This window comes from Ixodes scapularis, unplaced genomic scaffold, assembly GCF_016920785.2.
Source record: "Ixodes scapularis isolate PalLabHiFi unplaced genomic scaffold, ASM1692078v2 PGA_scaffold2__306_contigs__length_199485367, whole genome shotgun sequence".
In the NCBI taxonomy this organism is placed as follows: domain Eukaryota; kingdom Metazoa; phylum Arthropoda; class Arachnida; order Ixodida; family Ixodidae; genus Ixodes; species Ixodes scapularis.
Genome location: NW_024609857.1, coordinates 172,271,926 through 172,299,235, shown reverse-complemented (window position 1 = coordinate 172,299,235; position 27,310 = coordinate 172,271,926). Strand labels below are relative to the sequence as shown.

General features: G+C 46.9%; 1 protein-coding gene across 1 annotated transcript in view; it reads right to left on the bottom strand.

Annotated features, from left to right (window-relative positions):
* LOC120850221 overlaps positions 1 to 27,275 on the bottom strand; it is a gene marked incomplete at its 5' end in the record, with an annotated part of 37,248 nt that extends 9,973 nt beyond the window's left edge. Inside the window, 2 exons of the mRNA XM_040222664.3 lie at positions 19,876 to 20,041; positions 27,078 to 27,275. Of these exons, the coding sequence (XP_040078598.2) occupies positions 19,876 to 20,041; positions 27,078 to 27,275 (364 nt within the window). The remainder of the gene's footprint in view (positions 1 to 19,875; positions 20,042 to 27,077) is intronic.
* Positions 27,276 to 27,310: the final 35 nt, after the last annotated feature.

Below are 27,310 nucleotides of genomic sequence, written 5' to 3'. Positions count from 1 at the left end.
GTGCTGCCCAAAAGAATAATCTGAAAATTGCGTTGCAAAAACTAAAGGGTAACCAAAAAAAAAAAGTTTTTATTAAACAACCCAATTGGGACAAGCATGTCACAAAAATAATTTCCCGCTACAAAAAAATTAATTTTTTTACAGCAATACTCATTGCGTGAGACCGATCTTAATTTGCGGCTATTTCGTCTGTTTTAAATCGCGTGCAACAAAGTTGTTAAAATATGTCACAGAGTGACGACACTTGGGGAAGTGACCATTTCCCGATCATCATCAAATGGTTCCCCACGGCATATAACCGCCTCCGGAAGCAAGTTCAGGTGACCGATTGGGATAAACTTCGATCATCTCTTAACATCACGGCGCCGAACCCAGAAACAGTTCAGAGAGCCATCAAAGAAGCCATGTTGGAGTGCACCACGACTACCACGGTGCACTGTGATCAACCAACACCTGATCCCCACCTCCTCAGCCTGTGGCAACAGCGACTTGAAGCGGTCACATTGGCCAGCCTTACACTCCGACGACCACCAACTTCAGAACATGTTGTCAGTCCGGCCTTCAGCTTGGTGAGGTCATTCCATAGCGTGAAAAGTCTGCCAGAGAGCCTCAGGGTGCCTCGGGTTACTCAACAGGGCACACAAGTCAAGCCAGCGTTGGCATGTAAGTCGTTTCTCGTGGCGGCGTGCCTTAGCTGCCACGTGGGAAGCCTCTTCCCACGTGGCAGCTAAGGCACGCTGCCACGAGAAACGACTTACACGCCAACGCTGGCTTGACTGGTGTGCCTCGTTGAGTAACCACGTGGGAAGCCTCTTCCCACGTGGCAGCTAAGGCACGCCGCCTCGAGAAAAGACTTACACGCCAACGCTGGCTTGACTGGTGTGCCTTGTTGAGTAACCCGAAGCACCCTGAGGCTCTCTGGCGGACTTTTCACGCTATGGAACGACCTCACCAAGCTGAAGGCCGGACTGGCAACATTCAGTTGCGTCTGGGGCTCACCGACGACAAGTTTGCGGCGCGCGCGGCGGATACCTTTTTCCCTCGGCATGCCAGCCCGTCGGTCCCGCGCCCTGTCACGGCTATGCCAGACACTACTGGCATCACTATGCCCCTCACTCTGGCTGAGCTCCAAGACGCCATCCAGAGTCCTAGTCGCCGCTCCAAAACATGACGGTCTCCCGTACGAGGTGTACAAGGACCTCGAGGGAGAAGCAGTCACAGACCTGCTAGCTATGATCAATAAGATCTGGGAAGCCGGCGAGCTCCCCACATCATGGAAACACTCGATTGTAGTGCCAATTCCCAAACCGGGCAAGGCACCGACCGGCCTCACAGCTCTGCGGCCTATATCACTGACTCCCACCATCTGCAAAATCTATGAGTGGATGATGGCTAAACGTATCTCTTGGTGGCTGGAGGCCCACTGTCTCTATCATTCCAACCAAATTGGATTCCGGCAACATCTTGGAACGGAAGATGGGCTCGACCGCCTTGCAAAGGAAGTCCTACATCTGTCACCCTATGGCCACTTGGTTTGCACACTTGTAGCTACTGACATAACAAAGGAATATGACAATATCGCTCACGCCCCACTGTTGAAGGCAATGGTGGTTCTCGGCCTCCCACCTCGTGTCATAAATGCTGTCCACGCCTTCATTACCGACAGAACTTTGGCCGTACGCCTATCATATGGCGAGTCGCCAAATTTCCCATCAAACTGTGGCGTGCCCCAAGGCTCAGTACTTGCATCACTCCTATTTAACATTGCATTCCTTCCCCTGGCCTGGGCTTTCGCTGATATACAACACCTTCATTTTTTATTATACGCTGATGATGTCACAATGTGGTCAGTTCCCCCATCCCTAGAGGTGCAACAAAATGCCTTACAGGCCGGGCTGAATAAACTAGACTGCCATACAAAGACCTTTGGCCTAACGGTGTTTCCCGAGAAATCGCAATTCCTTCATGTGTGCAACAACGCTGCCCGGAAGAAACTGCCATTGACTCCCATACCCCTCAGAATAGGGTCGACACAGCTTGCGATGGTTACACAAACCAAGATCTTGGGACTCCTCATCCACCAGTCCGGCTCAGCCAAGCAGTGGCTTCAAGCGGCACGCAAGACGGCGGCGTCTACAACACACCTCACCCGTCGCATCTTTAAAAGATGAGACGAAGTGGGTACTGAGGTAGCCGAACGCCTAGTTAAGTCCGTCTCTCTACGTCGCTTGATATACCAAGCTCAGTTCCAGCGTCTCACTGCATATCAGTGGAAGACTATCGAAATCGTCATTAGAGATGCCATTCGCGGGATTACTGGTCTCCCTCGGCATACACCTACCTGGCACCTTTACGAGTATGCACAACTAAACTCTAATGAACATATATTAGCACTGAACGCAGAGAAGCTCGCAATTTGAAGCATACCACCACTCCTATGTACGAGGAACCTCCCCGCTGTTTTCCGTACGTTGGGGCTCCCCCGCCGCCATGGTACTACACTACGATTATTACCAACAAGCCTGCTACCGTCCGCACACGCCCGCTCGGACGAGTTGTGTTAGATCTCTACGCCGTCGGAGCAACGTACCGACATGGCATCGCTACCACAGTCCATTGACCATCTCAGCCTTCCATTGACACATTGGCGTTCTATGCCAAACCATAGCCTCCTTTATACTGAAAATGCCTGCCCAATGGTTTCTTCGTCGTCGTCGTGCTTACTTCACAGATTTGCTACTAGGGGTGCCAAAACCCCATACAGAAATGCAGACGACGCTTGTTCGCTGCCTGCGGCTACAGTTCACTGCAGCTAGCGTAAGCTACGTTATCCGTTAAGCTACATGATAATGTAAGTTTCCTATGTTAAGTTACGCTGTAACGTGACCTTGCGTGATCAAATAGGTCACTTGATCACGTAATTTTTTTTTGTGACACGAGTAACTGCTTTCGGTCGTCGTTCGGCCGGCAGATAGAGCACTTAGCGATTGCCGGCGTAGCTCAATAGCACGAGGCTGTCTGCGGCTCGTGGCACGCACACCGCGACGCCACACGTACACGCGCGGTCATTTCATTTCATTTATTGATCGTGGGCACATCAGCACCTTGTACTTAGTCCTGACACCTTGTGCTGCATTCTAACTCGCATGATACCTTACTGTTGTGTGCCTATGTGCAACTCGGACTCGCGAGTTGCACTTCCTATTGGTCATTAAGCAGGCTTTTATGGCTCCTTGTAATTCCCTCCTTGGGCACCAGGACAGGGGAGGACTATACTATCCATCAGAGAAGCTAGCGAGGGTGTTGTGTGCGCTGGAAGAACTTCGTAGAGATTTTACAGAAAAAACGAAATATGCTGAAAAAGCCGTTGCATGCAGCTGGTGATACTGCGGTGGATACACTTATACACCATGGCGCTCTAAAATACGCAAAGGTAGAGAAAGATGTCAATCATTATAAAGATTTCCTGCAACTAGGTATTAGGTATTTCAGGTCAATTTTTACAAACTACTCGGCATCCCTGACTGACGAGCATGACCCCAAGAAGATCTTCGCCAGCAAGCCACTATGTACGAAGTCGTTAAAACTCTAGAACTGCATACGTGAAAAACAGTGCGGACCACAAGAGACCGGTCAAAAACATCAAGGGGCTGTGCGCTTAAAAAACAAATTGAAAATGTATATCAAGATCCCTGGTCAGAGTGCTGCCGACAGGTGCGCAGGTTTTCGGTCAGCGGGGACGCGTTCGCGGTCCTGAGAAAAACCACTTGACTGCCGCATGTAGTCCACGGGCCGTGTGTTTTGCGGCTCTGCTCCAGTAGCAATAAAACACTAAGTGGTCGCTGTATCAACGTTTTGGAAGTCCGCCAGCCTGTCTGTCTCCTTTTTAATTGGCATTGACTATTTCTGTTGTCGATATGACAACCACCAGAGGTCTGGTAACATTTCAGCATAGAGACAAAACCAAGACGTGAAAGCTAAAAGGAAAGTATAAGACTTCTTTTATATATGAAATTTATACTGACGGTGCCCTGCGCCTGCTATGTAGCATGGGTTACGAATGTATTCAATTCACAAATGGCATCACAGTGGACTGGCAGCAGGAAGCGAAGAGTCGTGCGCATTTTTTGTATGGGGTTTTGGCGCCTCTAGTAGCAAATATGTGAAGCAGGTGCAACGACGACGAAGCATGGGGAAGCCAACCACTGGGCAGGCATTATCAGTATAAAGGAGGCTATGGCCAAACAGTTGAACAATCCCCTCATCGCGGAGTTATATGGTATTCGGGACGCCATACAGGCACTAACGCGGATGCCCAATGTCACTCGGGTGCGTGTTCACACGGATTGTGCCTCTGACATCCGACACCTCAACTCAACGCGATCTCTGCTACATATCTGCCATGACATTCATGCCTTGCATTGTACATCTGGTAAAGAAGTACGGGATTTCTCGACCACTGGCCATCTGCACTGTACTCACCAGGACGAAACACACCAGGTCGCTCGAGCCCTGATTGAACGTCCCCCCTCCCCTTAATCCCGCCCCATACTGGAAGAGCCGGAGGCCTCACTCGTCGTGGGCAAGGCCCGCATAAGGGTCGCTACGCGTGCGCTCCTTCCCGCGTCCCCACATCCCCTCCCGGCAGGCCTGCCCCGGCGGGAGGAGGTCCTCCTCGCAAAGATCCGGACGCAAAGATCCGGACCCCAGCAGTCTTGGCCTCCTGGGGCTGAGGCCCCAATGATTCCAGCCTGGCGTGCCCCTACTGCTCTGCCAGGCCGTCCGCAGTTGGCCTCCGACACATTCTCTGGAATTGCCCAAATCTTCAGCACCGCCTCCTTCCCCTGACTCAGGCACGAGACCTCAACCTGGCCTCCCCTGAGGACTACTACAAATAGACCAGAGTGAATGCGCAAGCCGGAGCCCTTTTGGGCTTTATACGGGATGCACAAATAGCGCACCTAATCTAAACTATCAAGCTATGCTTGTTGCACGAATAAATACAAAAAAAACTGTTGTGATATGTTTTCATTTCCTTTTGAGCAGCATTTTTTTATGTTTAAAGAATAACCCATGTGATGAGAGTTATTATTAGGGGCGAAGCTCCTTAGGGTCTAGCCTTGTCCGTGCAGCGTCCGTGCTCACATTGATCTTGCTGGTGTTCGTGTTTGTGATCGTGCTCATGAGCTCACATGCTTCTGTAAAGCAAAAAAAAAAAAAAAGACGAAAAAAAAATGTTTGCACAGTCTACACGATTCGAACCTGTGCAGGGAGACCCCAGTGGATTTCTAGTCCATCGCCTTAACCACTCGGCCACGACTGCAGGACGAGTGGGGGCTTTGAGATGTGGTAGTAACTCAAGAGCTGGGGTTTCTGTCATGAATAAAACGTTGCATGTAGCCGCTCAACGTCTATACAGGAGAGGGCGCTCTGGTCAATTGCTCAAATGCGTATATAACCACATTCCATACCACACATTCTCTTTCTGAGGTGGATGAAAACGAACGAAAGGCTTGGCATGCTGCGGCTCATTGCCTACACAGACCACCAGAGCTTCGTCCCAATCAACATCATTCACCACATGGAGATGCGGTCATTTTTTTATTCTTTACAAAAGGTTTGCAAGACGGGCGCTGTCGTTTGGGTTCATACCATGACAAAAAAAAAAAAGCTGAGTCATTTTTTCTATGGTTGACGCCGTCTCTGCTCCCACCTGTCTCGCCTACCTCGACTAGTCGTTTTGCCAAAGTGATCAGTGTTTGCTGTTGACCCAGGTGCTTGAGCGAGACTTCCGGAAGTGAAGTCGTGTGTTTTTAGCAGCTGTCGCAGATGTTAGTGATAGGAAGTGATGCGAGGTTTTGGCTTTCATAGCAGTTTGGTATTTTCGTTTTCCTGGGGTGTTCTCTTTGCTTTCTTAGTGTGCTTTTCTTTATTTTTGCTTGCACGTGAAAATCTCGATTTTTTGGAGATGTGCTGTGTAAAGTTCTGCCAGATTAGTGATCGCAACAACGATCAGCAGGTGTCGTCCAAGCACGCCGAAGGCTTGGGAGGCTCAGGCAATGCGCCATCTTCATTGCTGCGAGCCGTCCTCCGCGGTGTATCTTCATATGGCAGAAGACCCAGTTGCTAGCAGCGGCCAAGAAGCTGACGCATTCATTCAGGGTCCAGTTTGTGCGCAGTTTACACAGAAGACAGAAGCTCCAAAAGGCTGTGGTACGCACACACGATGCACCGAAGGTCGAGACGCTGCGTACGTCGTTCAACTCTACAGCCAAGTCTATCCAAGAGCGAATACAAAAGCGAGGGGCGGGGCATACTTCTCCTCCGCCCCGGGTGAAAGAGCGGGTTTCAAATGTGGAGAGTTTGACTTCAACTAAATTGCTTCCCGTGGCGTAAATATTGCTAAAAAATTAATTTTTCTTTGCGGAAAGTTTGTTTTGTGTCATGCTTCTCGAAATTCAGCTGTCCAAAAAAAAAAAAACTTTTTTGTCTTTGCAGTTACCCTTTAAGCTAAAATATTTCCACTCACAGTGAAAAGTATGTTTTGTTTGATTGCAACGGTCCATATTTTATTAAAGGTGTCTAAGTCAAAAACATAAAAATCGACTGCAGCAGACCCCAATGCATCAAAGGGAAATAGGCAGCAGTAAATCTTTTTTTGGCTTATTGTTTCCAGTCTATACTTACTCTTATACTAACATGCTCCTACACAAAATTGGGACATTATGTTGCTTTTCTCGACCGTTTGGAGTTGCAGGCTTTTTGCATTGTGTGGCCGTCTTCACAAAAAAAAAATGGCTTCCAACAACCCTTTTGCATGACACAGTATGATTTGCAAATAATTATGATAGGTAATTTCCCAACTTTTGACAAGCAATTTTTGCTTGCGATATTTTGCCATCAGGGAAATGGCATACCATCAAGATTCACACGCTTACCAGCAGCCTCCGCGCTTCCCTCCACCCCGTAGTTCGGAAGTGCCATATTTTGCGTAATGAATGTTACAACAATGTGAAATGCAACAGATTTTGAAGAATCTGGTATTTCTTGTGGGTTATTGCAGAGAAGGCGTCGTGGTAATCGAGCTTTCAGTTGCACGTCAAAAGATCCCCAGGCGGTCCAAAGTAATCCCCAGTCCTCCGGTGGGGCGCGCCAGATGCCCGTCGTTGGTTTGGCACGTAAAACCCCCAAATTTGATTTTATATTTCTTGCGGGACGCGGGACACGAGCCCTCAATGCGGCACAGTCCCGGGAGTCACGGGACAGGTGGTCACCCTACTCGAGGCGGTTCAATAAACATACTTGGAACCTTTTTTTAAGGTAGCAACAATACGATCAGGGGTGTGACATCTGCGTCAATTGTGCCATTTTGATACAAACCCAGTTTTCTGCGCCTAGTTGTGCCAAAAACGCGAAATTGGTCGAAATTGTGCCACACTGCGCCAAAAGTAATTTAAAAACTAAAACAAATTTAGTGGCGGCGCTAGATTTAGCGGGAAACGAGAGCTTGGTTGGCAGCACTCAATCTCGTCGTAGTAAAGTACACGGCACGTGTACAGGGTGGCGCAAGCAACCGCCGGATTCAAAGATTTCAGCTGTAGTACCCTTCTATACCTATGATACGTGCTATTTTCTCCCCTCTTCCTACTACTTTACGCTGTCATTTGTGACTGCATGCTACCGGTGCGCTGTCACGCTGTCTTGCTGTCTGGCCGCGAGAGGTACGCTGCACAGGCTATCAAGATGAGCTAACAAAAATATTCCTTTCGTTTTGAGAGTAAACCTTTTCCTAAAAGTGTCATTGAGCACCTCCATTGTGTAATTGTTCGTTCGAGTCCGTAATCTTCTCGTCAAAATGAATGGCGCCGTTGCTGCGAGTACTTTCGGTTATCACTAGGGTGACCAGACGTCCCGTTTTGCCTGGGACAGTCCCGTTTTTGAGGCCCGCTTCTGCCGTCCCGTTTTTTTGTCCCAATAAAGAACCATGTCCCGTTTACGCAGGAGCGCATAGTTTCGAAATTGGCACCAAGCGAATTGAAGCAAAATGAAACTATGCTTATTCGTTACAAGCATATTTTACAAAAATTAGTGGCGGGGGTGATTTAAAATATTCACGCACAGAGTAATATATAAAACTGTTCTTGCCCACAAACCATATTTCTCTCGCGAAGATGCATGTGTAGAAATATGTTTTTCAGTTACTGGATATAGCACTCATGTGCGGTTGAACTTCTCATATAAGTGCGCTGACTTTTACAACGGAGTCTTGCAGGATAAAGTCATGCTTAGGAAACTTCAGCCGATGGCAAAATACGCCCACACCAACTAAGGACCCGAAGCAGGACCTTCCAAATGAGTGCATGCAACGGAACTTTGAATGTGACTGTTCCCTAAGCCGGACTTAGTGCAGTATGGTACCGTTTTGAAATAAGAGCAGTTATTCTATTAAGGGGAGACGCGGGTCCTAAAATAGTAAAAAAACGCAAAATTTCACGTTTTTCAAAATTCACATATTTCGATTAATTGTAGTCTAAGGTACCTGCCTGCAAAGTTTCACTGTCGAATTCAATGTCTAAGCATGCGAAAAATTATGTTTACGATGTCCCCGCATAGCCCTAACACAGCGAGTTCAATGAAAACAAGTGGAACTTCGTGCCCCGCGCGTTTCGCGATCGCTCGTCGGGTCGCAGCCATCTTGGTCTTGTTGCAAAGCCGCTTATTTTCCCCACGTCCCCATGCCATTCGGTATCGCAACAACATCGGGGAACGTCCGCATTCCGCGGGTTTCGAAGGCCCCAATTGCGATCGCTCATTGGCCGGCTAGCAAGGTGCCAGTACGTCAGAGCACGCGCGGCGCCTAGCGCCCCTGCTATTGGCCTAAACGCGCCCCTCCGCTCTTTTTCTCCTTTCCTCCTTTCCGTTCCCGCGCTGGCGAGAGGTGCGTCGTCTGCTCCTGGGCCCGTCTCCTTAGGCTTGTCTGCTTTGTTTCCTCCGTGGTCGAGCGCAGGTTTTGGTTCCCGTTTGCGTGCTTGCGTTGAACATTGTTGGTTCGTTTTCCTACAAAGTTGCGCGTGTTTTGTTTTGTTTCGCTTCGAGTTCTCGAGATGCCGGACGACGCTCGGTTGAAATTGAGCACGCGGCAAGCGTTCGGAAGGAAGAGGAAGCGACCGTGGGACAAGAAGCCGAAGCTGTCTGCTGCAAGTGCGCCACCGCGATCGGCACCGCCGGATGCCTTGGATCTTCCGGAAACATCAGCCGGAGACATCGCGGCTCCATCCAGCAGCGGCAGTTTGTCGAGCTTTGCGAGCGCGGATCGTGTCGACACCGCATATTACTCCACGGCAGAGCAGGCGCAACGAGTCGCACGATCGGACGAATGCAAGCGTGGGCGATCGGAAAAGTCGGCGACCCAGCGCAAATTCGACCTTCTCGGCGTCACCACAGGAGGCCAGACGCGCGACGCTGGGACACAGTTCATTGTAGTGGACGTGAAAGCTTTCAACGACCTCTTCGCGCAGGCGAAGTGCGGAAGCTGCGGTGCGGGAACCCTGACACTTAGCAAGGCCACGGACAAGGAGTATGGCTTGGCAGTCAAGCTTCTGCTCGTCTGTGCCACATGCGAGTTCGAGAAGAAGCAGTTTTCTTCACCAAGAGTTGCCGGAACGGCGAATATCACTCCTTTCGAAGTGAACATGAGGGCAACAAAGGGAATTCAGTCAATTGGGAAAGGAGTCACTGCCCTCGCAGACTTCTGTGCGTCCATGAACTGGTCCCACCACGGCCTGCATCACAAGACCTTCCAGGGACACCTGAAGACCCATGTGCAAGCCTGCGAAAAGTCAGCAAGCGCAAGTGAAGCTGCCAGCACAGAAGTTGTCAAGAGACTGTATGCAGACTTCTTGAACCCTGTCGGCAACATCGACGTGATCTTTGACGGATCTTGGATGACGAGAGGACGCAGCTCCCACATTGGTGTGGGCTGCATTGTCGAGCTGTGTTCCGGCCTAGTTCTTGACCATGTGGTGTACTCCAACTTTTGCCTAGGGTGTGCCCTGGGACCGGAGCCGGAGGAAGAGAGGTACGGCGACTGGTATGCAGCCCACGAGTGCCAGAGGAACATAGATTGCAATTCAGGTCGGATGGAAGTGGAGGCTGCATTGACCATGTTTCAAAGATCCCTGGCCAAGCACGGACTGAAGTACACCATAGTTCTCTCGGATGGAGATAGCCAAACCTTTCATGCGTTGACCGAGGCAAAAGTCTACGGCTTCGTCGAGGTCGAGAAAAAGGACTGCGTCAATCATGTGCACAAGCGGATGGGGGCTGCGTTGCGCAACCTTCTTGAGAAAAAGAAGGCCCAGGGTGAAGCACTCGGCGGAAAGGGCAGACTGACGCAGGACCGAATCAAGAAGATTCAAAACTACTACAGCTATGCCCTTAGGAGCAACAGTAACAATGTGCCAGGGATGAAGAGGGCAGTGGAAGCCACCCTCTTGCACATGACGTCTACGGACAGTGCCCCAGACCACAGGAAGTGCCCCGACGGAGCTGAATCGTGGTGCAAATTCAACAGAGCCCTGGCAAATGGCGAGTGTCCACCTGCGCACAAGAACCCTCTTCCAGATTGTGTGCGGGCCGCCCTCGAGCCAGTGTTTGCAAGGCTCAGTGATGAAAACCTGCTGGCACGGTGCAGCGAAGGCAAGACAAAAAATGCCAGCGAGAGCCTGCATTCGGTCATCTGGACGCAAACCTCGAAGAACGCCAATGCCTCCCTGGACAGCGTCAAGAGGGCTGCTGCCGAAGCTGTTGCCGTCTACAATCAGGGCAGGCGGGCAATGAGCGAGTCCGTTGCTGCGAGCCTGGGCTATGCTGCCGGTGACTGCCTTGTACGCCGCAGCATGGAGAAGGACAATCTGCATTTGCGTAAGGCCAACGCTACCCACCAGAGCAGCAGCAATGCAAAGCAGAGGTTCTCCAGGCAACACCAAACCGGAACAGCTGGGGACTACAGTCCTGGACAGCTGTGAGGGGGCTCCCCTTTCAAGTGCTACACGAACAAAGGCCCTTTTCAGGGCCAAACAAAATCTGCTTTCGGAACGTGCAACCCTCGGTGCCTCCTCCCGTTGTCCCTTATAGAGTCTACTCATTCTTTTATAACTTTATTTTACATTGCAGACATTATTTATCAGTTTTATATTATTTTTTAAAGGTTCTTGTGAACGGATTGCAGAATTTTTCATCTGAATTTGTTCAGATAGAACAATGCTCCATATTGCTGAACATTATTGCATGGGATCCCTTACTCAATTTTATGCAATGAGTGGCAAAACTGCAACTGCAATTTTTTCAGCCTCGCATTTTTCGTCTACATGCCTAGCCTTACGGTTGTTTTCATGACATTATTCTTCAAGGATTTCTATAAACTTTATACCGTTGAATTCAGAAAGAAGTGAACTGCAGGGTGATGGTATTTTTGTATGACAGTATAGGCCCAAAATTTTATTATTAGTGATAGTGTGACCTCGTTAGGCTTTGTAAATAGTGTACTTGACCTAATTAGAGTATTTTTATACAATGATCTATCTTTACAAAAATATAAATAGCATCATCTTGCACGGCAGGTCTTTAGCTACAAATCCATATCACTTATGCAAAAAAATTCGTATTAGAAAGTTCCTTAATGAGTCGTAAAAAATGACCTAATTAGGCTTCATTATTTTCTTCGTAACTCAAAAAGTAACTGAGATATTGCAGAACTAACTGAATATTTAAAAAGAGGAAGCCAAAACACATATACACACTGATTTTCATTATAATCCATTAATAAACAAAAAAGTCGATTTTAGAACCAGTGTCTTGCCTTAAACCTTTTCTCCCAATCTCAATCTTTAGTAGCCCCCCCCCCCCCCCTTCCCCTGGTTGGGATGTCCCGTTTTCTACCTTGTGGAATATGGTCACCCTAGTTATCACACACATGCTTCCAGTGCGTGAGCAATCGAATGAACCGGTCACACCCGTATTTGGCGTGCATGTGCTGCTCATAATTTTCCTATCATTTCACTATTTACCTTGTGAGTCGTGACTCACTTTTGTGGGGAGTTTTTTTTTCTCTACCTGCACGGTGCTTTCTACGAGCATCCGATCGATGTCTGGTTGTAGTAAACCGTGCTTCCCTGTTCATGCTCTCGAATCACCGCTTTAAAAGGTTCTGCACTACAATTGCGCTTTGGCACCAGCTCGTATAAGCTTGAGGTACCTGGTGCCCACCTAACTTTGCAGCAAGCCTGTGTTTCTTGTCCTCATCTGTGAGCATTAGACTCGCGTGGGTTTTTTTTTTTTTTTTTGGTACGTAATGGCACTGACAACTTATTGGAACCAGGGTGGGAAAAAATACCGATATAACATTTTTCGGCTCCAAAAATTGCTCCAAAACTTGTTTCACCTTTCTCTCCCCTATACAATCACACACTGCCTGAAAGCGATGTTTGCATAGAACAGAAAAATAGACAAGATGCATTCACATGATGGAATCAAGGGAAATAGCTACAAAACCTTCCTATCAGCTACAAGTTGCTAAATTAGCTCTTGCTATAAAATCTGGCTTCAAACCTTGCTCCTTTAGCATATTCTGGCTAGTACCTAGTGAATAACTCGCTGGTGGTATCTTGGCGCTCAAAAGTGTGGCTCCAAGTGAACCCAGTCTGCCTCAAATTAATGCATGTATAACTTAGAGAACCGAAAGCCCGGATCAGCTGCGTGCACTCTCTTGTGCTTGCTTAGGTTCTCTGGCATAATGCTGGCATGCTGCGACTTGGCGACGCCAAGAAGCCAATATACGAAGATGCCATACTCCATCAACCATGCAAGGTCGTTGTCCCACCTCTTGGGTGATGGTGCGGTGTGATCTGTGCGCTCGTCAAACAAATCAACCACCTCCCTTCTATCACCTGACCCTACTCCCTGCACCTGGGTATAGACGGGAACGAGACTGCAGGACCAAAGATAAATATATGACTGGTTCAACTAGCACATAGCTAACACCGCACTGTCCGCTGATGGGGAGAATGGAGGGGTGTTGCAAAGACGCGAGGAACGCGCGAGCCTCCATGAGCAACAAAAAAAACAAAAATAACCTCAGTATTTCGTAGCTTTATTTTCTTTTTGTGCTAGTTTGCGAGGAAGAGAGTAATAGAGGGAAGGGGGCAAAGTGCATGGCGTATTGCGTCCGTCTCCTTCCTTTCCCCCCTTGCGTAGTGAGGGGCAGAGCCGTATATAGGAAGAGTTAGGCCAGTCTATGACCTTGCTGCAGCAACGCCCCCCTACCAATGAGCCAATCAGCCCGCGGTGCAGAGCGAGAGGCGTATGTGCATGAACTCACGGCTGCTCCCAGCTGAGCAGGAAGAGCTGCCGTTTCCATTCGTTCGCCCAGCAGAATGCATGGGACCGACATCCACTATCGGTTCTTTCTTTTTATTTGGCAGGCTCTGGCAATGAAATGATATAATATAATTCCTCGGTGGCTTAAAAAGCTAATGAACTAAGTTGTCTACGTTTGAACACAAACTTTTATTGGGGCAAAAAAAAAAAGATATGCTTGTAGCAGACAACGCGTACCTTCAACAGTGCTCAGCGCCTACAGTGTGTTGCACCAAAATGGCGGTGGTTTCCTCTTAGCTCCCTTCTTCCTCTCTCACTCCTTCGCCGCTCTCCTCCCTTTCCTTCGCTTTTCTCCTCTCCAGCACCTTCATCGCCCCACCCACTGGCCAGACTCTCCCAATATACGGCTCTGGCGAGGGGGATGCGTGAGCGGCGCCTAAAGATGCGTGCGAGCGGCAGCCACCGCGGTCAGGCCGCCGGAAAACTTTCTGAAACAAGAAGCGGTGCGGCTCTACGGCGACGCTGGCTCGGTGGCTCGACAGCTGCATGCCATCGGTAAAGTCGCAAAATTTGGTCACGAATGTCTGTCACTTTCTTTGATCACAAATATAGGTCGACCCTTAATTTTTGACAACATATCCGCGAGAAAAAAAAAGGTAGACTTCAGGTATTTATTCGAATATAAGTCAACCTTTTTTTTTTGGAAATGTAGCCAAAAACTAAGGGTCGACCTCGAATCGTGATTAAAGAATTTCAACCCACATTTGCGACCAAATTTTGTGACCCTACTGGGGGCATTAAGCTATCGAGTCACCGAGCCGCCGTCGCTGTAGAGCTGCACCACTTCTTGTTTCAAAAAGCTTTTGGTGCACGAAAACAACTGAAACAGCAGCAGCTGACGGCCCGCCCGCGGGGCTCTCGCGCACGTCTCTTGGGCATTGGGTTTCGCCATGGTACCTGTAGCATTCCCCTTGCTTGGCAAGGGGGCAGGGGAGGGGGGGAATGCGATGCGCCATGCTCTTTGCCCTCCAACCCTCACAAACGTGCACAAAAAAAAAAAGACACACCAAAAAACGGAGGTTACTTTTGTTTGTTGTTTGCGGCGGCTCGCGTGTTGCTCATGGCGGCTCGCGGCGTTGCCAGCGTTACTTGTGTCTTTGTATTTGGTCTTTCGTCACTTTGCCAGTCTCCACCTTCTTTCATTTCTTCTTGTCGGCATTTTACAACAGTGTCAGTGAGGTATCGTTGCGAATTTGCAAGGATGTCTGCCAGGGTGACGAAGCTTCGGACGACGATGACACGTCCAAAAGTTCTGATGATGATCAAGTTTTTGGCATCGCCCTGTGATTAAGCTGAGAGCTGTAATTAAAGGTTTGTTTGTTTCTTTTGTCCAAACTTTCCCCTGTTCCTAAAAAACAAAAAAGAAAAAAAAATCGTTCAGCCTTTTTACTCTCGTGAAGAAGAAAGACCAGCGGAGCTGTACTCGATACACTCTGTGCTTCTTCTTTGTCGTCGTCTGTTTTTCGCGCTGTTTCCTACGATGAATTCCCACCAACGCGCCCAACTATCCATTCTTCTATTATAGCTGCAAAGGTTGGCGCCATCTACGAGCGACGGTGGCAACCATACTGGTTGTGTGCTTGCCGCCGTCGCTGTCCAGAGGCGTTTTTGTTGACAAGTGTTTTGTACCGGAAACATTCCTTGGGAACTTTGCCCTTACCAGCTCCGCTGTAAAAAACAAAGTCAACCTATATTAAAATTTTTTCCTTTTTTTTTTGGGGGGGGGGGGGGTTCAATATTGGGGGTCGTCCTACTTTTGAGTAAATAGAGTATATTTAAATAAATAGGGCAGCTAAGAAATTCATAGCTTACAAACATCCTAAGTGGAGAAATCAGTGTTCATGAACAGATTCTTAACTGAGAGGAAGCAAACAGAAAAGGTGAACTTCCTATGTCCCGATCACCGCGGGAGCGGATTCTCGCTATGGCGACAGTGTTTTTGGCAACACAAATCTCCAACCGAAGCTCGGCATGCTTTGAAACACACAGATCTTTTGCATCTAAACAAAAGTGGCAGTCTTTCCGTCAACGCTTGTTTCGGCACCGTGTCCATGCAAAGACATGTTGAAGCTAGCATGACCTAAGGGCACCAGAATGTCCAACTTTACTGGAGCTGGACTGAGGCAGGGGACACACGAGCAATGAAAATGGGCGCTGCGCAGCAGCAGCCATTGTAACCTGTGCTAACATCCCTACGTCATATTCTCGCGGTGTCATGTCACTCGGATCTGGTCGATGCAGATAAATTTGCGCGGTGCGCCTGTGGTGCGCCTTGCAGCAAGTGGTGAGTGGTGCGCAGTGTCCACTTTCACTGCTTAAGTATGCCCTGCTCAACAGCGGCGGTCGCCTCCTACAAACTCAATTGCGACGAAGCCAACAGAATTACCATTGTTGCTGAAGGAGATAGCCCACACAGCTCATTTGAAAAGTGACACACATGAAAACAAGTCGCAGCAGCATTATTTGTTGTCTTGAGGATGCAGGTGAAGGCCAACATGCAGGAAGATAAGTTTGAACTACAAGAGTGGCAGCAAAAGCCACCGTGAATACCTGATCAGAATTGGAGTGGACATGCACGCGTTTTGATTCAAGTGCTGGAACAATGCTGTTGAGCTGTGCCTTGGTAACGGCATTAGGACCAATCTTTTACCACCTATGACATGAACACCTTGTCACTAGACAACTGGAACTCGATGCTGACATACCAGTTGGCAGAGCAAGGTTAGATAGGCATCGCGTAGCTCTCAAGGGACTAGCGCAATACGTGTTGACATTTCTAGCACTGTCATGTCGGAATAAAATTAGCCTACTAAAAGAAACAGTGTATGTATCACATGGTGTGAAGGTAATTCGCGACTCCAGCAAAACGGACACCAGTAAGTGGGAAAATCGGGAACCAGCCGGACCAGGTCCCTTCCCGCCGTTCCACATCTCTGGTGTCTTTCGCGGACACGTTACGGTGGCTAGAAGGGGGAGGTGTCAGAATCGCCTAGCCCGCGCCGTGCAAGGAGGCGCGCTAGTATTTTATGACGATGAGAGGTGGCGCGGGCATCGACAATGAGGCGCCCGCGCGAGCCAGAGAAGGCACTGTGGCATTTTGACGAGAGATTCATAGTTCGCAACTACACGCACGTCATTAGCGGCGAGACGGTGGAAATTCCCCGTGGTCGCCCTTGCCTGACAGCCATTGCGATCCCAACTTTGTTTCCGAACATCCCCGCGTGCCTGTCGAAGAAACTGCTGTCAAAGAGGAAGTCGGTGACGTCCAACGGCGACATGCCACGAAAGCAAAAGAGGGACGACGTCATTCGTGAAGACAAGCGCATCGTTGCAGCCAACATCACACCAGTAACGCAGCCCAGCACCAAAGAAAAGTTGGAGAGCATGAAAGAAGAAGATTTTCCAAGCAAATACCGGGCTAAGCACGCGATCCCAAAAGCACCGAACGTCGTAGCGTTTTCAGTGTGCGCACCAAATGGTGAAACTCTCTGCTTTCAGAAGCTGCTTTTGTGCTGTACTAGCGAGACAAGTATCCACTGCACCGCATACGTACAGGGATCAGTGGTGACAACTGTGGATGTCGACAGCGCTGATGCTGTGAAGGACCTGCTTTCGCAGATAAATACCCTTGTTCCTTGTGAGGGGTTCGAGATGGTGACGGGCACTGACATGATGCAAACAAAAACAGCACAAGATATATGCTGGCAAGCTTCACAGTGTGAAATGTGGTGGAGTTTCGCAAAATGAAAAGCGATGCCTGCAATGCAAATATCTATGCAGGTTCCTGTTGAACCAGGCTTCTTACAAGAGCACAAGAGCAAAACTGACCCGTGTTGAGGCATCACGAAAGGTAATTAGAAAAAAATGCGCAACTTCGACGTCAGAAGCACAACATTGCAAACCTGAAGAAAGACATTGAAAAGATGAAGACAAAGAATGAGTCCACCAGTACCGCTAGTTTGGAGCGGAAGATAGAAGGACTGTCCGAAAAGCAGCAGCTGCGAAAAGCAGCAGCTGCAAAAAGCAGCAGCTGCAAAGCTTCAACGAGGAAGGGGACCAACGGTATGAAGTTTGATCAAGAATGGATACTTGAGTGCATTGTCATGCACATGAAGAGCCCTCGACTGTACGAGCATATTCGAACACACAAGCTCATGGTAGTCCCAAGCCCTCCGTGCCTACAGACATACGTCAAAACCTACAAAAGCAGCTTTGGCTTCATTGAGAAGGTGTCTGCAGCAATAGCCAAGAAGTCAAAGGACATCAATCCATACCGGCGACACGGAGGGCTTCTTTCTTGTTGATGAAACGAAGCTTTCAGAAAGCCTGATGTTCAACAAAAAAGGACTCATCGATAGATTTGTTGACCTCGGCAGCTACAGCTCCGCGGGTCAGGAAGGTGTCACTTGCGACAAGGGCTTGTGGTACTGTTTCAGCCGTTCACAGGAAAATGGCAGCAGATCCTCGGCGTCTTTGGCGCACGAGGTAATGTGAAGGCAGATGTGCTGTCCAGAATCGTTGCGGATGCTGTGATTTCTGCGGAGAGGTCTGGACTTTTTGTTGATTTCATCACATGCGATGCCGCCTCCTGGAACAGGAGTATGTGGAAAATGTTTGGTGTCGCCGGGAAGCTCACGAAGACAGTCTGTAAAGTTCAACATCCAGTGGACCCGAGCCGGTATCTACACTTCATTTCAGACTTCCCGCACCTTGTAAAATGTGTGCGAAACTCTATATCTTCAACAGGGCTTCAGACTCCAGATGGACGAGTGAGCGGCGAATTCGTAAAAGAAGCATGGAAGTGCGACAGTGCAACTACTGTGCCTCTCAAAGCAATGCCGCACGCAACAATGGCTGTTTTTCAGCCGAATGGATTCGAGAAGATGCGAGTGAATCTTGCATTTAGATTCTTCAGTGATGAGGTACTGAGGGGCCTTTATGTATATAGACATGAAGTGGAGAGCCGTTATGGGCCTGGGAGCCCAGTGGCCACTTCATTGTTTGTCGCTATGCTGAGGGACCTCATCACTTCCATGACTTCAAAGGCACCGCCGAACTGGTTTGAGACCAGAGATGGAACAAGTCAAGCACATCAAGAGGTTTCAACAATACCTTGACAACTGGGAAGCCACTGTTGGAAAGCTGGGGTTTTTGAGCCAAGCTACAGCTGAAGGCTTTCGGGTGACTCTTGCAAGCACACTCTCGCTCCTGACATACGTGACAAAGACTTTGGGATTCAAGTATTTGATGACCGCACGTCTCAGTCAGGACTCTATCGAGAACCTGTTTGGCATCTTGAGACAGATGTCAGGCTGCAACGACCACCCCACGCCGACGCAATTCTTGATTTCAGTGAACTGCCTGAGCTTTTACAGCTTAGCACGGTCACCCACAAGCGGCAACATTTTACAAGGACTCTTAAACAGCCTTCTTGATCCTCGCAGCAACTCTGACCCGGCAAAACTGCAAAACAAGCTGGCCGATCTCTTGGATGCGGACTACTTGAACGAGGCTCATGAGATGATAAAAGCATGTAGTGCATTGCCAGAGCACGGTGACACGGTTGCATTAAAAAGCGACTCTCGGATAACCTACTATGTTAGTGGCTATGCTGCCCGCAAAATGTTGAAGAAAACCAAGTGCGAAGAGTGTTCGAGGTTGCTTCTTCAGCCCAAGGATTCGCCCTCGCTCCCAGGGGAGTCGTGCCTGACAAAGTACATGGACAGGGGAGGCCTTCTTTACCCGTCCCAGGCACTCAAGGACCTAGTTGAAATAATGGAAGATGGAATCACATACTGTATCACCTTCAATAAGTTGAGGGCGAACAGCGTAAGGTATCTCCCATCTCCTGCCTCTCCAAAAACAGACTGAACTTGGTTGGCTGCGCAGAGCACACTGTCGAAGTGACAAATCAAGTTATTCGTTTCTTTGTGCTTACTAGAATGCATTTCCTTGTTGCAGCTCAGAATGCGTCCAGACAAGGCAAGAGGGACAAGATGAGGTACCTCAAGCTGAGGCATACAATGTGATCTCCGTTTCTGGTTACCGTACAAACTACTTTCTGTACTTTTTTTTTTTAATATTGGTTGTTTTTTAAATAAGTGAGGATACAGGTTTGATTATTCAAATGAAGGTGTTCTTTCTATTTGCTAAAAAATGTCAGATATGGGCCCTTGTGGCCCATATTTTCGAGCATCGTGCAGAGAGACATATTCGTGACCAATTAATTTCGCGGATTCTGTGAACAACATAAGCAATTCGAGTGGGTTCAGGAAATCATCAAAGTGTCTTAATTGTCCTGGTGCCTCTGTCGCTCGTTATTTTAGTCACTGTTGATGTAACCAATGTTAATGCCTAAGCCAGCCTTTATAGTTAGGTAATTTGTGCGACAAGCGCTGCATCACACAGCATCCCTAAATAAGCTCAAGGACTACTTACGAAGCACGACGGTACGCAGGTTTTGGAGATCTCCAAAGGCTTCTTTCTTTCCCCCGGACCCACACCAGCTCAACCTGAGGGCAAGGTCGTGCTTCACAAGGGCACAGAGGATCCGGCGTGTGGTGTCCTTTTCGTCGTTGCCCCCAATAAGGGCTAGGTGCTGGACCTGTACGAAACACAACCACCATGAGACCCAAATTCAGACAGATCTAATGAAAGGAAAAAGCCATGTCAAGGTATAATCTCGTACATCGCCCAGGAGCTGGCAATTTATGATAGGTGACTGTACCAAATAGATAGTCAAAAATCCCAAAAAATAGGTTTCTTAGCCAACCTGTCAGATTTATTACCCAAACCATCCCCTTGGCTGTCTACTCTTTTCAAGGGTGGATAGAGGAACAAAAACGAAAAATTCACAGGAAAAAAAAAAACAATAGGTAGAGCACAAAAACAAGTCATACACAGAGGTAGTTCGACATTGTACCACGAGTCAAATAAACGTCGGACATGTTACATCATAGGAAAACCTTTTTCAACAGTATGTCTCAGCACATTTAGAGTGTCCACAGGCACTCCAACAGAACATTTTCAGAATTTTCGTTTTCCTTGCACACCACAAAAACGGGATATTCAGGGTGTCTAGTAAATTATTCTTTTGAAATTCCCCGACTTTTCCAGGCTTTCCCTGACAATTTCAGGTGAAATTCCCTGACCACTCTAGAGGTGGTTAAATATATAAGACCATTACAACACAAGGCATTGAGCACTGTGAGGATCATTTTGCACAGGCTTAATCCAACTTGAATATACCGAAATATTTGGGTTCGTCCAGTCCGGGTTAAACAAGCACTTTCTTGCTGCTGACATCGTCAGTGAAGAGGCCACTTCCGGAAACACGATGAAAACACGACGCTCAGCTACACACGTCAATAACCAAATGGCAACATGGCCGCCAGACGCACTTTCGGATACTTTCGGCTGAAGGCTTGGATTGGAGTCTGCGGCTTTCCCATTTGTTACCATATCTACTACAAGGAGGCTCTAACTGGATCTAGCCTAGTGTCGCGCCCTCAATCCAATCCATTGCTTCGACTGGATTTGTCGGTTCTGTTTGCATTGGGCAGCACACTGTACATCGGGGGAGCAGAGCTCACGCCTCACTCTAAGCAGAATTTATTGCCTATATTTCTGCCCCCAAGTCCTCAAGTCTTTGCTCAGGGCACTCGATGGCCTTTCCGGCTCATTTTGCCTGACTGGGCTCGCTTTTTGACAATTTCCCCGACAATGCCCCGATTTTTCTCGAAAATTAAAATTTCCCTGACAATTCCTGGTTTTCCCGGTCACTAGACACCCTGCATATTATGCTAAAGAGGCTTCAGGAGACTACACGATTTCTCATGATTTCTGTCTGGTATGATTGACCACTAAAATAAATGTGTATATAGTAAACATCAAAGCACATTGATTATACCGGTAAAGTTGGCAATAAAGGTTTTCCAATCCAATCCAATGCATGGCCTGCTGTCTAATGTTCATAACTCCCACCCTTCTTTTGGCAACTTTTACAGCGGAGCTGTTAAGGGCTAGGTTCCTTAGGATCGTGTCCGGTATGTCGACACAAACCTGCCTAGACAGCTACCGCCATATATAAGCGATGGCGGCAAGCACACAACCAGTGTGGTTTCCGCCGTCACTCGTAGATGGCGCCAACCTGTCGAGCTATAATAGAAGAATGGATAGTTGGGCACGTTGGTGGGAATTCATCGTAGGAAACAGCGCGAAAAACAGACGACGAGAAAGAAGAAGCACAGAGTGTATCGAGTACAGCTCCGCTGGTCTTTCTTCTTCACGAGACTGGAAAGGCTGAACGATTTTTTATCTTGGAATGGTACAGCTTCAAATATACTGCCTTCTCAAACGTAGTGTATGGCTTTATATATGTAATCTTATTTTTATGAAACATTATAAACCAGGGGTGGCCGTTGTGGACACGCGTGAAGAGCCATAAAAAAATAACCATTTCAAGAGTCGCAGCAAAAAGGTAAACAGGAGGCATTATACTTGTTTAATTCCTTTCACCTCACTTATAGCCACAGCGAATTCCAGTCATAAAGCAGCTGTTCATCACATTTCTTTGTTACGTGTCCCCATTTGTGAAACAAGCACCTTGAGGTTGGGCTGCGAAAACACAAACTGCCCTTTCTTTTATGTCTTTTCCCTTGTGGTCTTGGGGAGGGGGCGAATTGAGATACCAGGGAGCTGCGAGCCATACCTGCACGCGTAAAGAGCCACAGGCAGCTCACCAGCTGAAATGTGGCCACCGCTGCTCTGTGCTGCCATCCCAAAAGTCAAAAACCCGCAAAATAAATTGCGTAAAACTGCTAGATTTCAGGTGCAGGGCAAAAATGACCTTTTAACTGAATTTATTGCTACAGAAGAACCCTGATCACGCAACCCCGGCTCCTGCGACGTCACGCATTGTACGACGACTTGGTGCAGACCCGGCCGCACCAAGTCTTGAAGTTTAAAATCCTGAACTGGTATCGAAGTTTAGAATCTTAAACTAGTACTTAAATTTAAAATCCCATAGCCTCCATTTCCTTTTTTTTTCTGAATTCATGTGCATAGTTTACCGGGCCCACTCCATTTGGCAGACTTGGAAAACAAAATCATAAATTCATGCACAAATCAGTTCGAAGCATGTCTCAAGGTTTTGCCATAGGGTGTGTTCAGATATGGACGGTCATGGTGGTGTCATGCCTATTTTTTGTTTTCAGTCATATTTTTATATGAGGTAGCTAAACTTGTCCAAATAATGGGACAGACCTTACTTTTGCAAGATACTTCCTTGTATTCTTGAGAAGAATCGCATTCGAGAGAAGGTTGAAAAAGCGATTTTCCCAACTGCGCAATGACGCAACTTTGAAGGCGGGAGGACTAAAGCGTGCAGCTTTGTACACAGTCAACAGTTTTTACGTTTACTGCAGGCATACTTTACTACCAGAATTAGTTCCAGTTAACTTATATGACCATATATTTCAAGGGATACAAAATGCCAAACTTGGCTTCTCGAGCAAATCTTACATAATGAGGCATTTTTCGGCGAATTTTTAAGTTGCTTTAAATTTATATTCTAAAGCTGAAACCTTTTGCATCGAGTGTTTAATGCTTTGTGAACTTTTAACAAATTAATTAGCGTTCTACAGTTGGAAGCGTTTTCTGCACTGTGCTCAGAAATTTCGTCAAAATGGAAAAAGTCAAAATTTTGCAATTTTTGTGTGGCAATTAAAAAAAATAACCATTCTCGATTTTTTTTTAAATTTACCCGATAGGCCGTTGATGACCAGGAAATACAAATCTGCAAAGACATGTTGCATTATATTGTTTGAAAACATCAAAATAAATGCGTAACTAGGTCGTGGTCGCGTCAGTTTCTGCTGGGGCGTTTCTGTCTTAAAGGCCCATGAAACTAATTTTGGGCTGTAATAAATCAATTTATATTGGGATGCTACTAATAGCACATCGCTCAGTGGGCCAAAAGAAAAAAGGTAGAAGGTAAAAAGCCTGAGTTTCGGTACGAAAATTTGAAAGAGACAGCCAAATATGCGCTCAGCGCTATTCAGGTCGCTCCAAGATCTCTTGAGACGGCTCATCCGCAATCAGAAAAGTCATGATCTATGAGTGGGTCAAGGGTTGCAAGAGAGTTATTGATCTGGGGAATTCATTTATGAAATCCCAAGAGGGTCATAGAGTGCAAAAACCTGCAGATGTTTATTTGCAATTAGAACGCTCTTGGTGTGAATCAGCCAGCGCTGCCACCTATTGCTGTAAGCCGTCGCACGCGCACAGGTTCGTGGTTCACTATAAACGGAAAATAAAGAAAGAACTGACGATCAGTCGACCGGCCTACACCGTGGCGAGGTCTTTATAAACAGAAAATAAAGAAAGAACTGACAATCAGTCGACCGGCCAACACCATGGCTCTTGCCAATAAAGAAGACGAAACGCAAGTTTTAAAATAAAGGTAGTTTAAATAAAACAATGATTTAAATAGAAACAGGAATAATATAATGGGGTTCACAAGTAACGAAACGTGGCAACAAGTAGCCTCAGCACTTCACCCTGCCTGTGCACGGGCGGCAAAATGCAAAAATACCTAGCGAATACACAGAAGAAAAACAATTACTAGAGAACTAAAAGCTGAAATCCTAAAATCCTGAATTACTACCAACCAGGGCTGGGCAGTAAAACGATACAAATGTATCACTATAGTATCTCGGAGACACTTTCAGGTATCTGTATCTCTGTATCGTGATACATTTAAAAAATGTATTTGTATTTCCGTCACCTCGACAAGAGAGGTCTTGTGTATTGACCTTCGCACACCATACCTTCACCAAGAAACGTTTGCGCGTTGCAAGCAGCCGACTATTATTGCCCACCTTGCTAGTCTTCTAAACCGTTTGTGACGTGTGCCTCCCATAAGAGTGCAATGTCGTACAGTATTGAAAACTGCTTTCACAAAGATGTTGCCGACATTGTGCTCACGACGATTGCCCAAACGGCGGCAGCCGCCACAGCCTGCAGCTGCAGCAGCTGCCATTTTCGAACAGTGCTCGTTTTGGCTTTAGCCAACTTCTCGCGCATTGCGAATCCTCTTTGAAGGAGCACTAAAACTCTTTGCGTATGAATGCAATTTCCAAAAAATGATGTATGATAAAATAGTGCACGCAAAGTGCAAAACGGGGTTAGCGTTAGGCGCATGTGCAGTGGCAGTGGCAACGTTATTCTTTGCATGCACTACTCAAACTTGCTTCTGAAGAGTGCAGCCTGCAAAAAAAAAATCACTGATCGATTTTCTAAAAACCACGTGAAGTGAAAACACATCTGTACTGGCGCCTTTATCGCGCTACAGTTTCATTGCATTTGCATTTATTTAAAAGCTTTGCTCTCTTTTCGCCCAGCAAGTTATTAGCATAGAAGTAACGAAAGGAGTTACACATATTTTTATCATGCGAGGCCAAGCCCCAAAGTCGTAATCATTTTTTTAATTATATGACTCGCATATCATATGACGCTTTTGCGCGGTCCCCTGAAAGTCGCATATTCAAAGTTCCACTGTATAAAGTTATGAGATTTGACCTCTAATAACCGGAACTTCCCAAGAATATTGCCCTCAGTTAATGATCAGATAAATAAACTTATCTTGCAATCTGTACATTTCCCATGGTGAAATGCACTACCGTAAAATACTGCGGAAGTGCCCACTATTAACATTTCCCAAACTTGGGAAATCTGCAAATTCTATGTTAAGCGCCTGATTTGAGTGGACAAGCATGCATGTTTAGATTAACTCCGTTCTCAGTGAAAGTAAGGTGGGTGCTCCCTTGGTATTTTCTGGTACTTGATCTGCCTCCAAGTTGAGGAGGTATCCACTGTTTGCTTTTTTGAAGTGTATTCTAAGAGAAACAATATTGTATACATTGGAACCCTCGTTATATAACTTTCAGGGGGCTGCGCAAAAACGTTATACAACCCAAGAGTCATATAATAAAATATAAGCATGACAATTCTGGGCCTCGACTACACATGACAAAAATGTGTCCAACTTCTATATTTACTTGTAAGCTAATAACCTGCCAGGTGAAAAGGAAAACAAAGCCCTGAAATAAATAAAAAGTACATGAAAATGTGGTGCATGCAGTAGAGGTGCTGATGAAATTTCATTTCCACTTAACCTCATTTTCAGGAAAGTGATCAGTAATTTCCTGTTAATACTGCAGATTGGGTGAGTTGATAAGGCATAATTGCAAACCAGCACACAGGCAGACAATTACTCAGAAATCCAAACACACAGAAAACACACTGACACAGCACTGTGTGAGTGCATTATTTTGTGTGTTTGGATTTTTGAGCAACTGCCTAGCTGTGCGCTGGTTCGCAATTAAATATAATTTCCTTTAGGAGGCATCGCTCTCTAGAAGTGAGCAACGCTGTCTTGGTCGTAAACAAACTGCTGAAGGCCATCGAACATGATGCTTCTGCACATGTCAAATCATGCATCCTGGTGCCTGTGACGGTGTCAACTTTGTCCAAACTATTGGCTATGCGTCGTTCCCTTTTTGATGACTTCATTGAGCGACACTGCATCATGGATGGCGATATTATCGTTGGCATTTGACGTGGTCTACAAGCCACGACGAGTTCATGCAGGTGTGGCACACCGTTATTCAAGAGAATGGAATTGCCCAGCAACCGGAAATCATAAGTAGAGTTCCAGCCTGTCGCGCATGCGCATATCAGTCAAACCTGAATCGAACCTTTGTCAAACTTTTCGCAAGAGGCTAGAAAAAGTTGAATCTGGTCAAACTCAAAACTCAACCAATTACACTGATACCCGACAACTTTTTTGCTTTCTAAAAGCACGGCACAGCCCATCACCTACAAGCATGAGTGCACGGATCGATTTGTTACCACAGGAAAATATGTTTGCAGGGTCTATTTTTTTTTAATTTATGCAAGTTGTAAAAATTAGGTGCTTGTGGAAATTAAGTCATTTACAGTAAATAGCTTTTAGTCATTGCAAAGCCACCCAGCAGTTTGCTTGTTCCATCTTGGTTGCCTGCCTTTTATGTCGCAGATTGGTTTAAATAGAGCAAAAGCCATATCACACTATTATTCAGAAAGATATCACCATAAAGGTCTTAGTCATGTCTCATTACAGTGGGCTCTTCCATTGGCGCAATAAATTTTTCGCAATGAGCTGATGACAGCCGCTAACATCAGCTCGTAAAAAAATTCACAATAATAAAAAAAAACATTACTTCACTGCTTTCCTGAAACATCCGTTATTGTGGTTCATTACTTCTGAATAAAAATTAAATTGTAGTTGTAATTGAAGCACATTTTAGCCACTGCAATTCCAAAATACAAATTACAATGGGCACAACAATTTTTTTTTTCCCGCACTGAGGCTTTTTTTATGAATTCACGAACAGATAGAAACATGCACAAAATCTGGCTCATTGCCCTTCTGTCAAACCATGGGGTTTCATCACAAACACACATGCTGTCATTCACAGGACAAATATGCACCTGATAAAGTTAAGTTGCCAGGATGGCGGGGAACCATGAAATTGGTGCAAATATGATTTACGCATTGAATATGGCAACTATACACCGAAATTGTCATAAAATCTCACCAGAACATCCAGCTTGTCTTGCGAGGCAGCGTAAGCGTTAACCTCCTTGAGGCCGTCGTACGTGCTTGCAGGGAGCGTGGGGGCGTCTGGAGGCAGCGCAACTGCTACCTTCGTGGCTGAGGTAGCCACGACAATCTTCCTTAGCTCGGTAAGCTGCGTGATGATGTTGGCCTGGTTCTCCAGGACCAACACTTGGAAAGTTGGAAAAAGAACATATAGACCCACATGCGGCC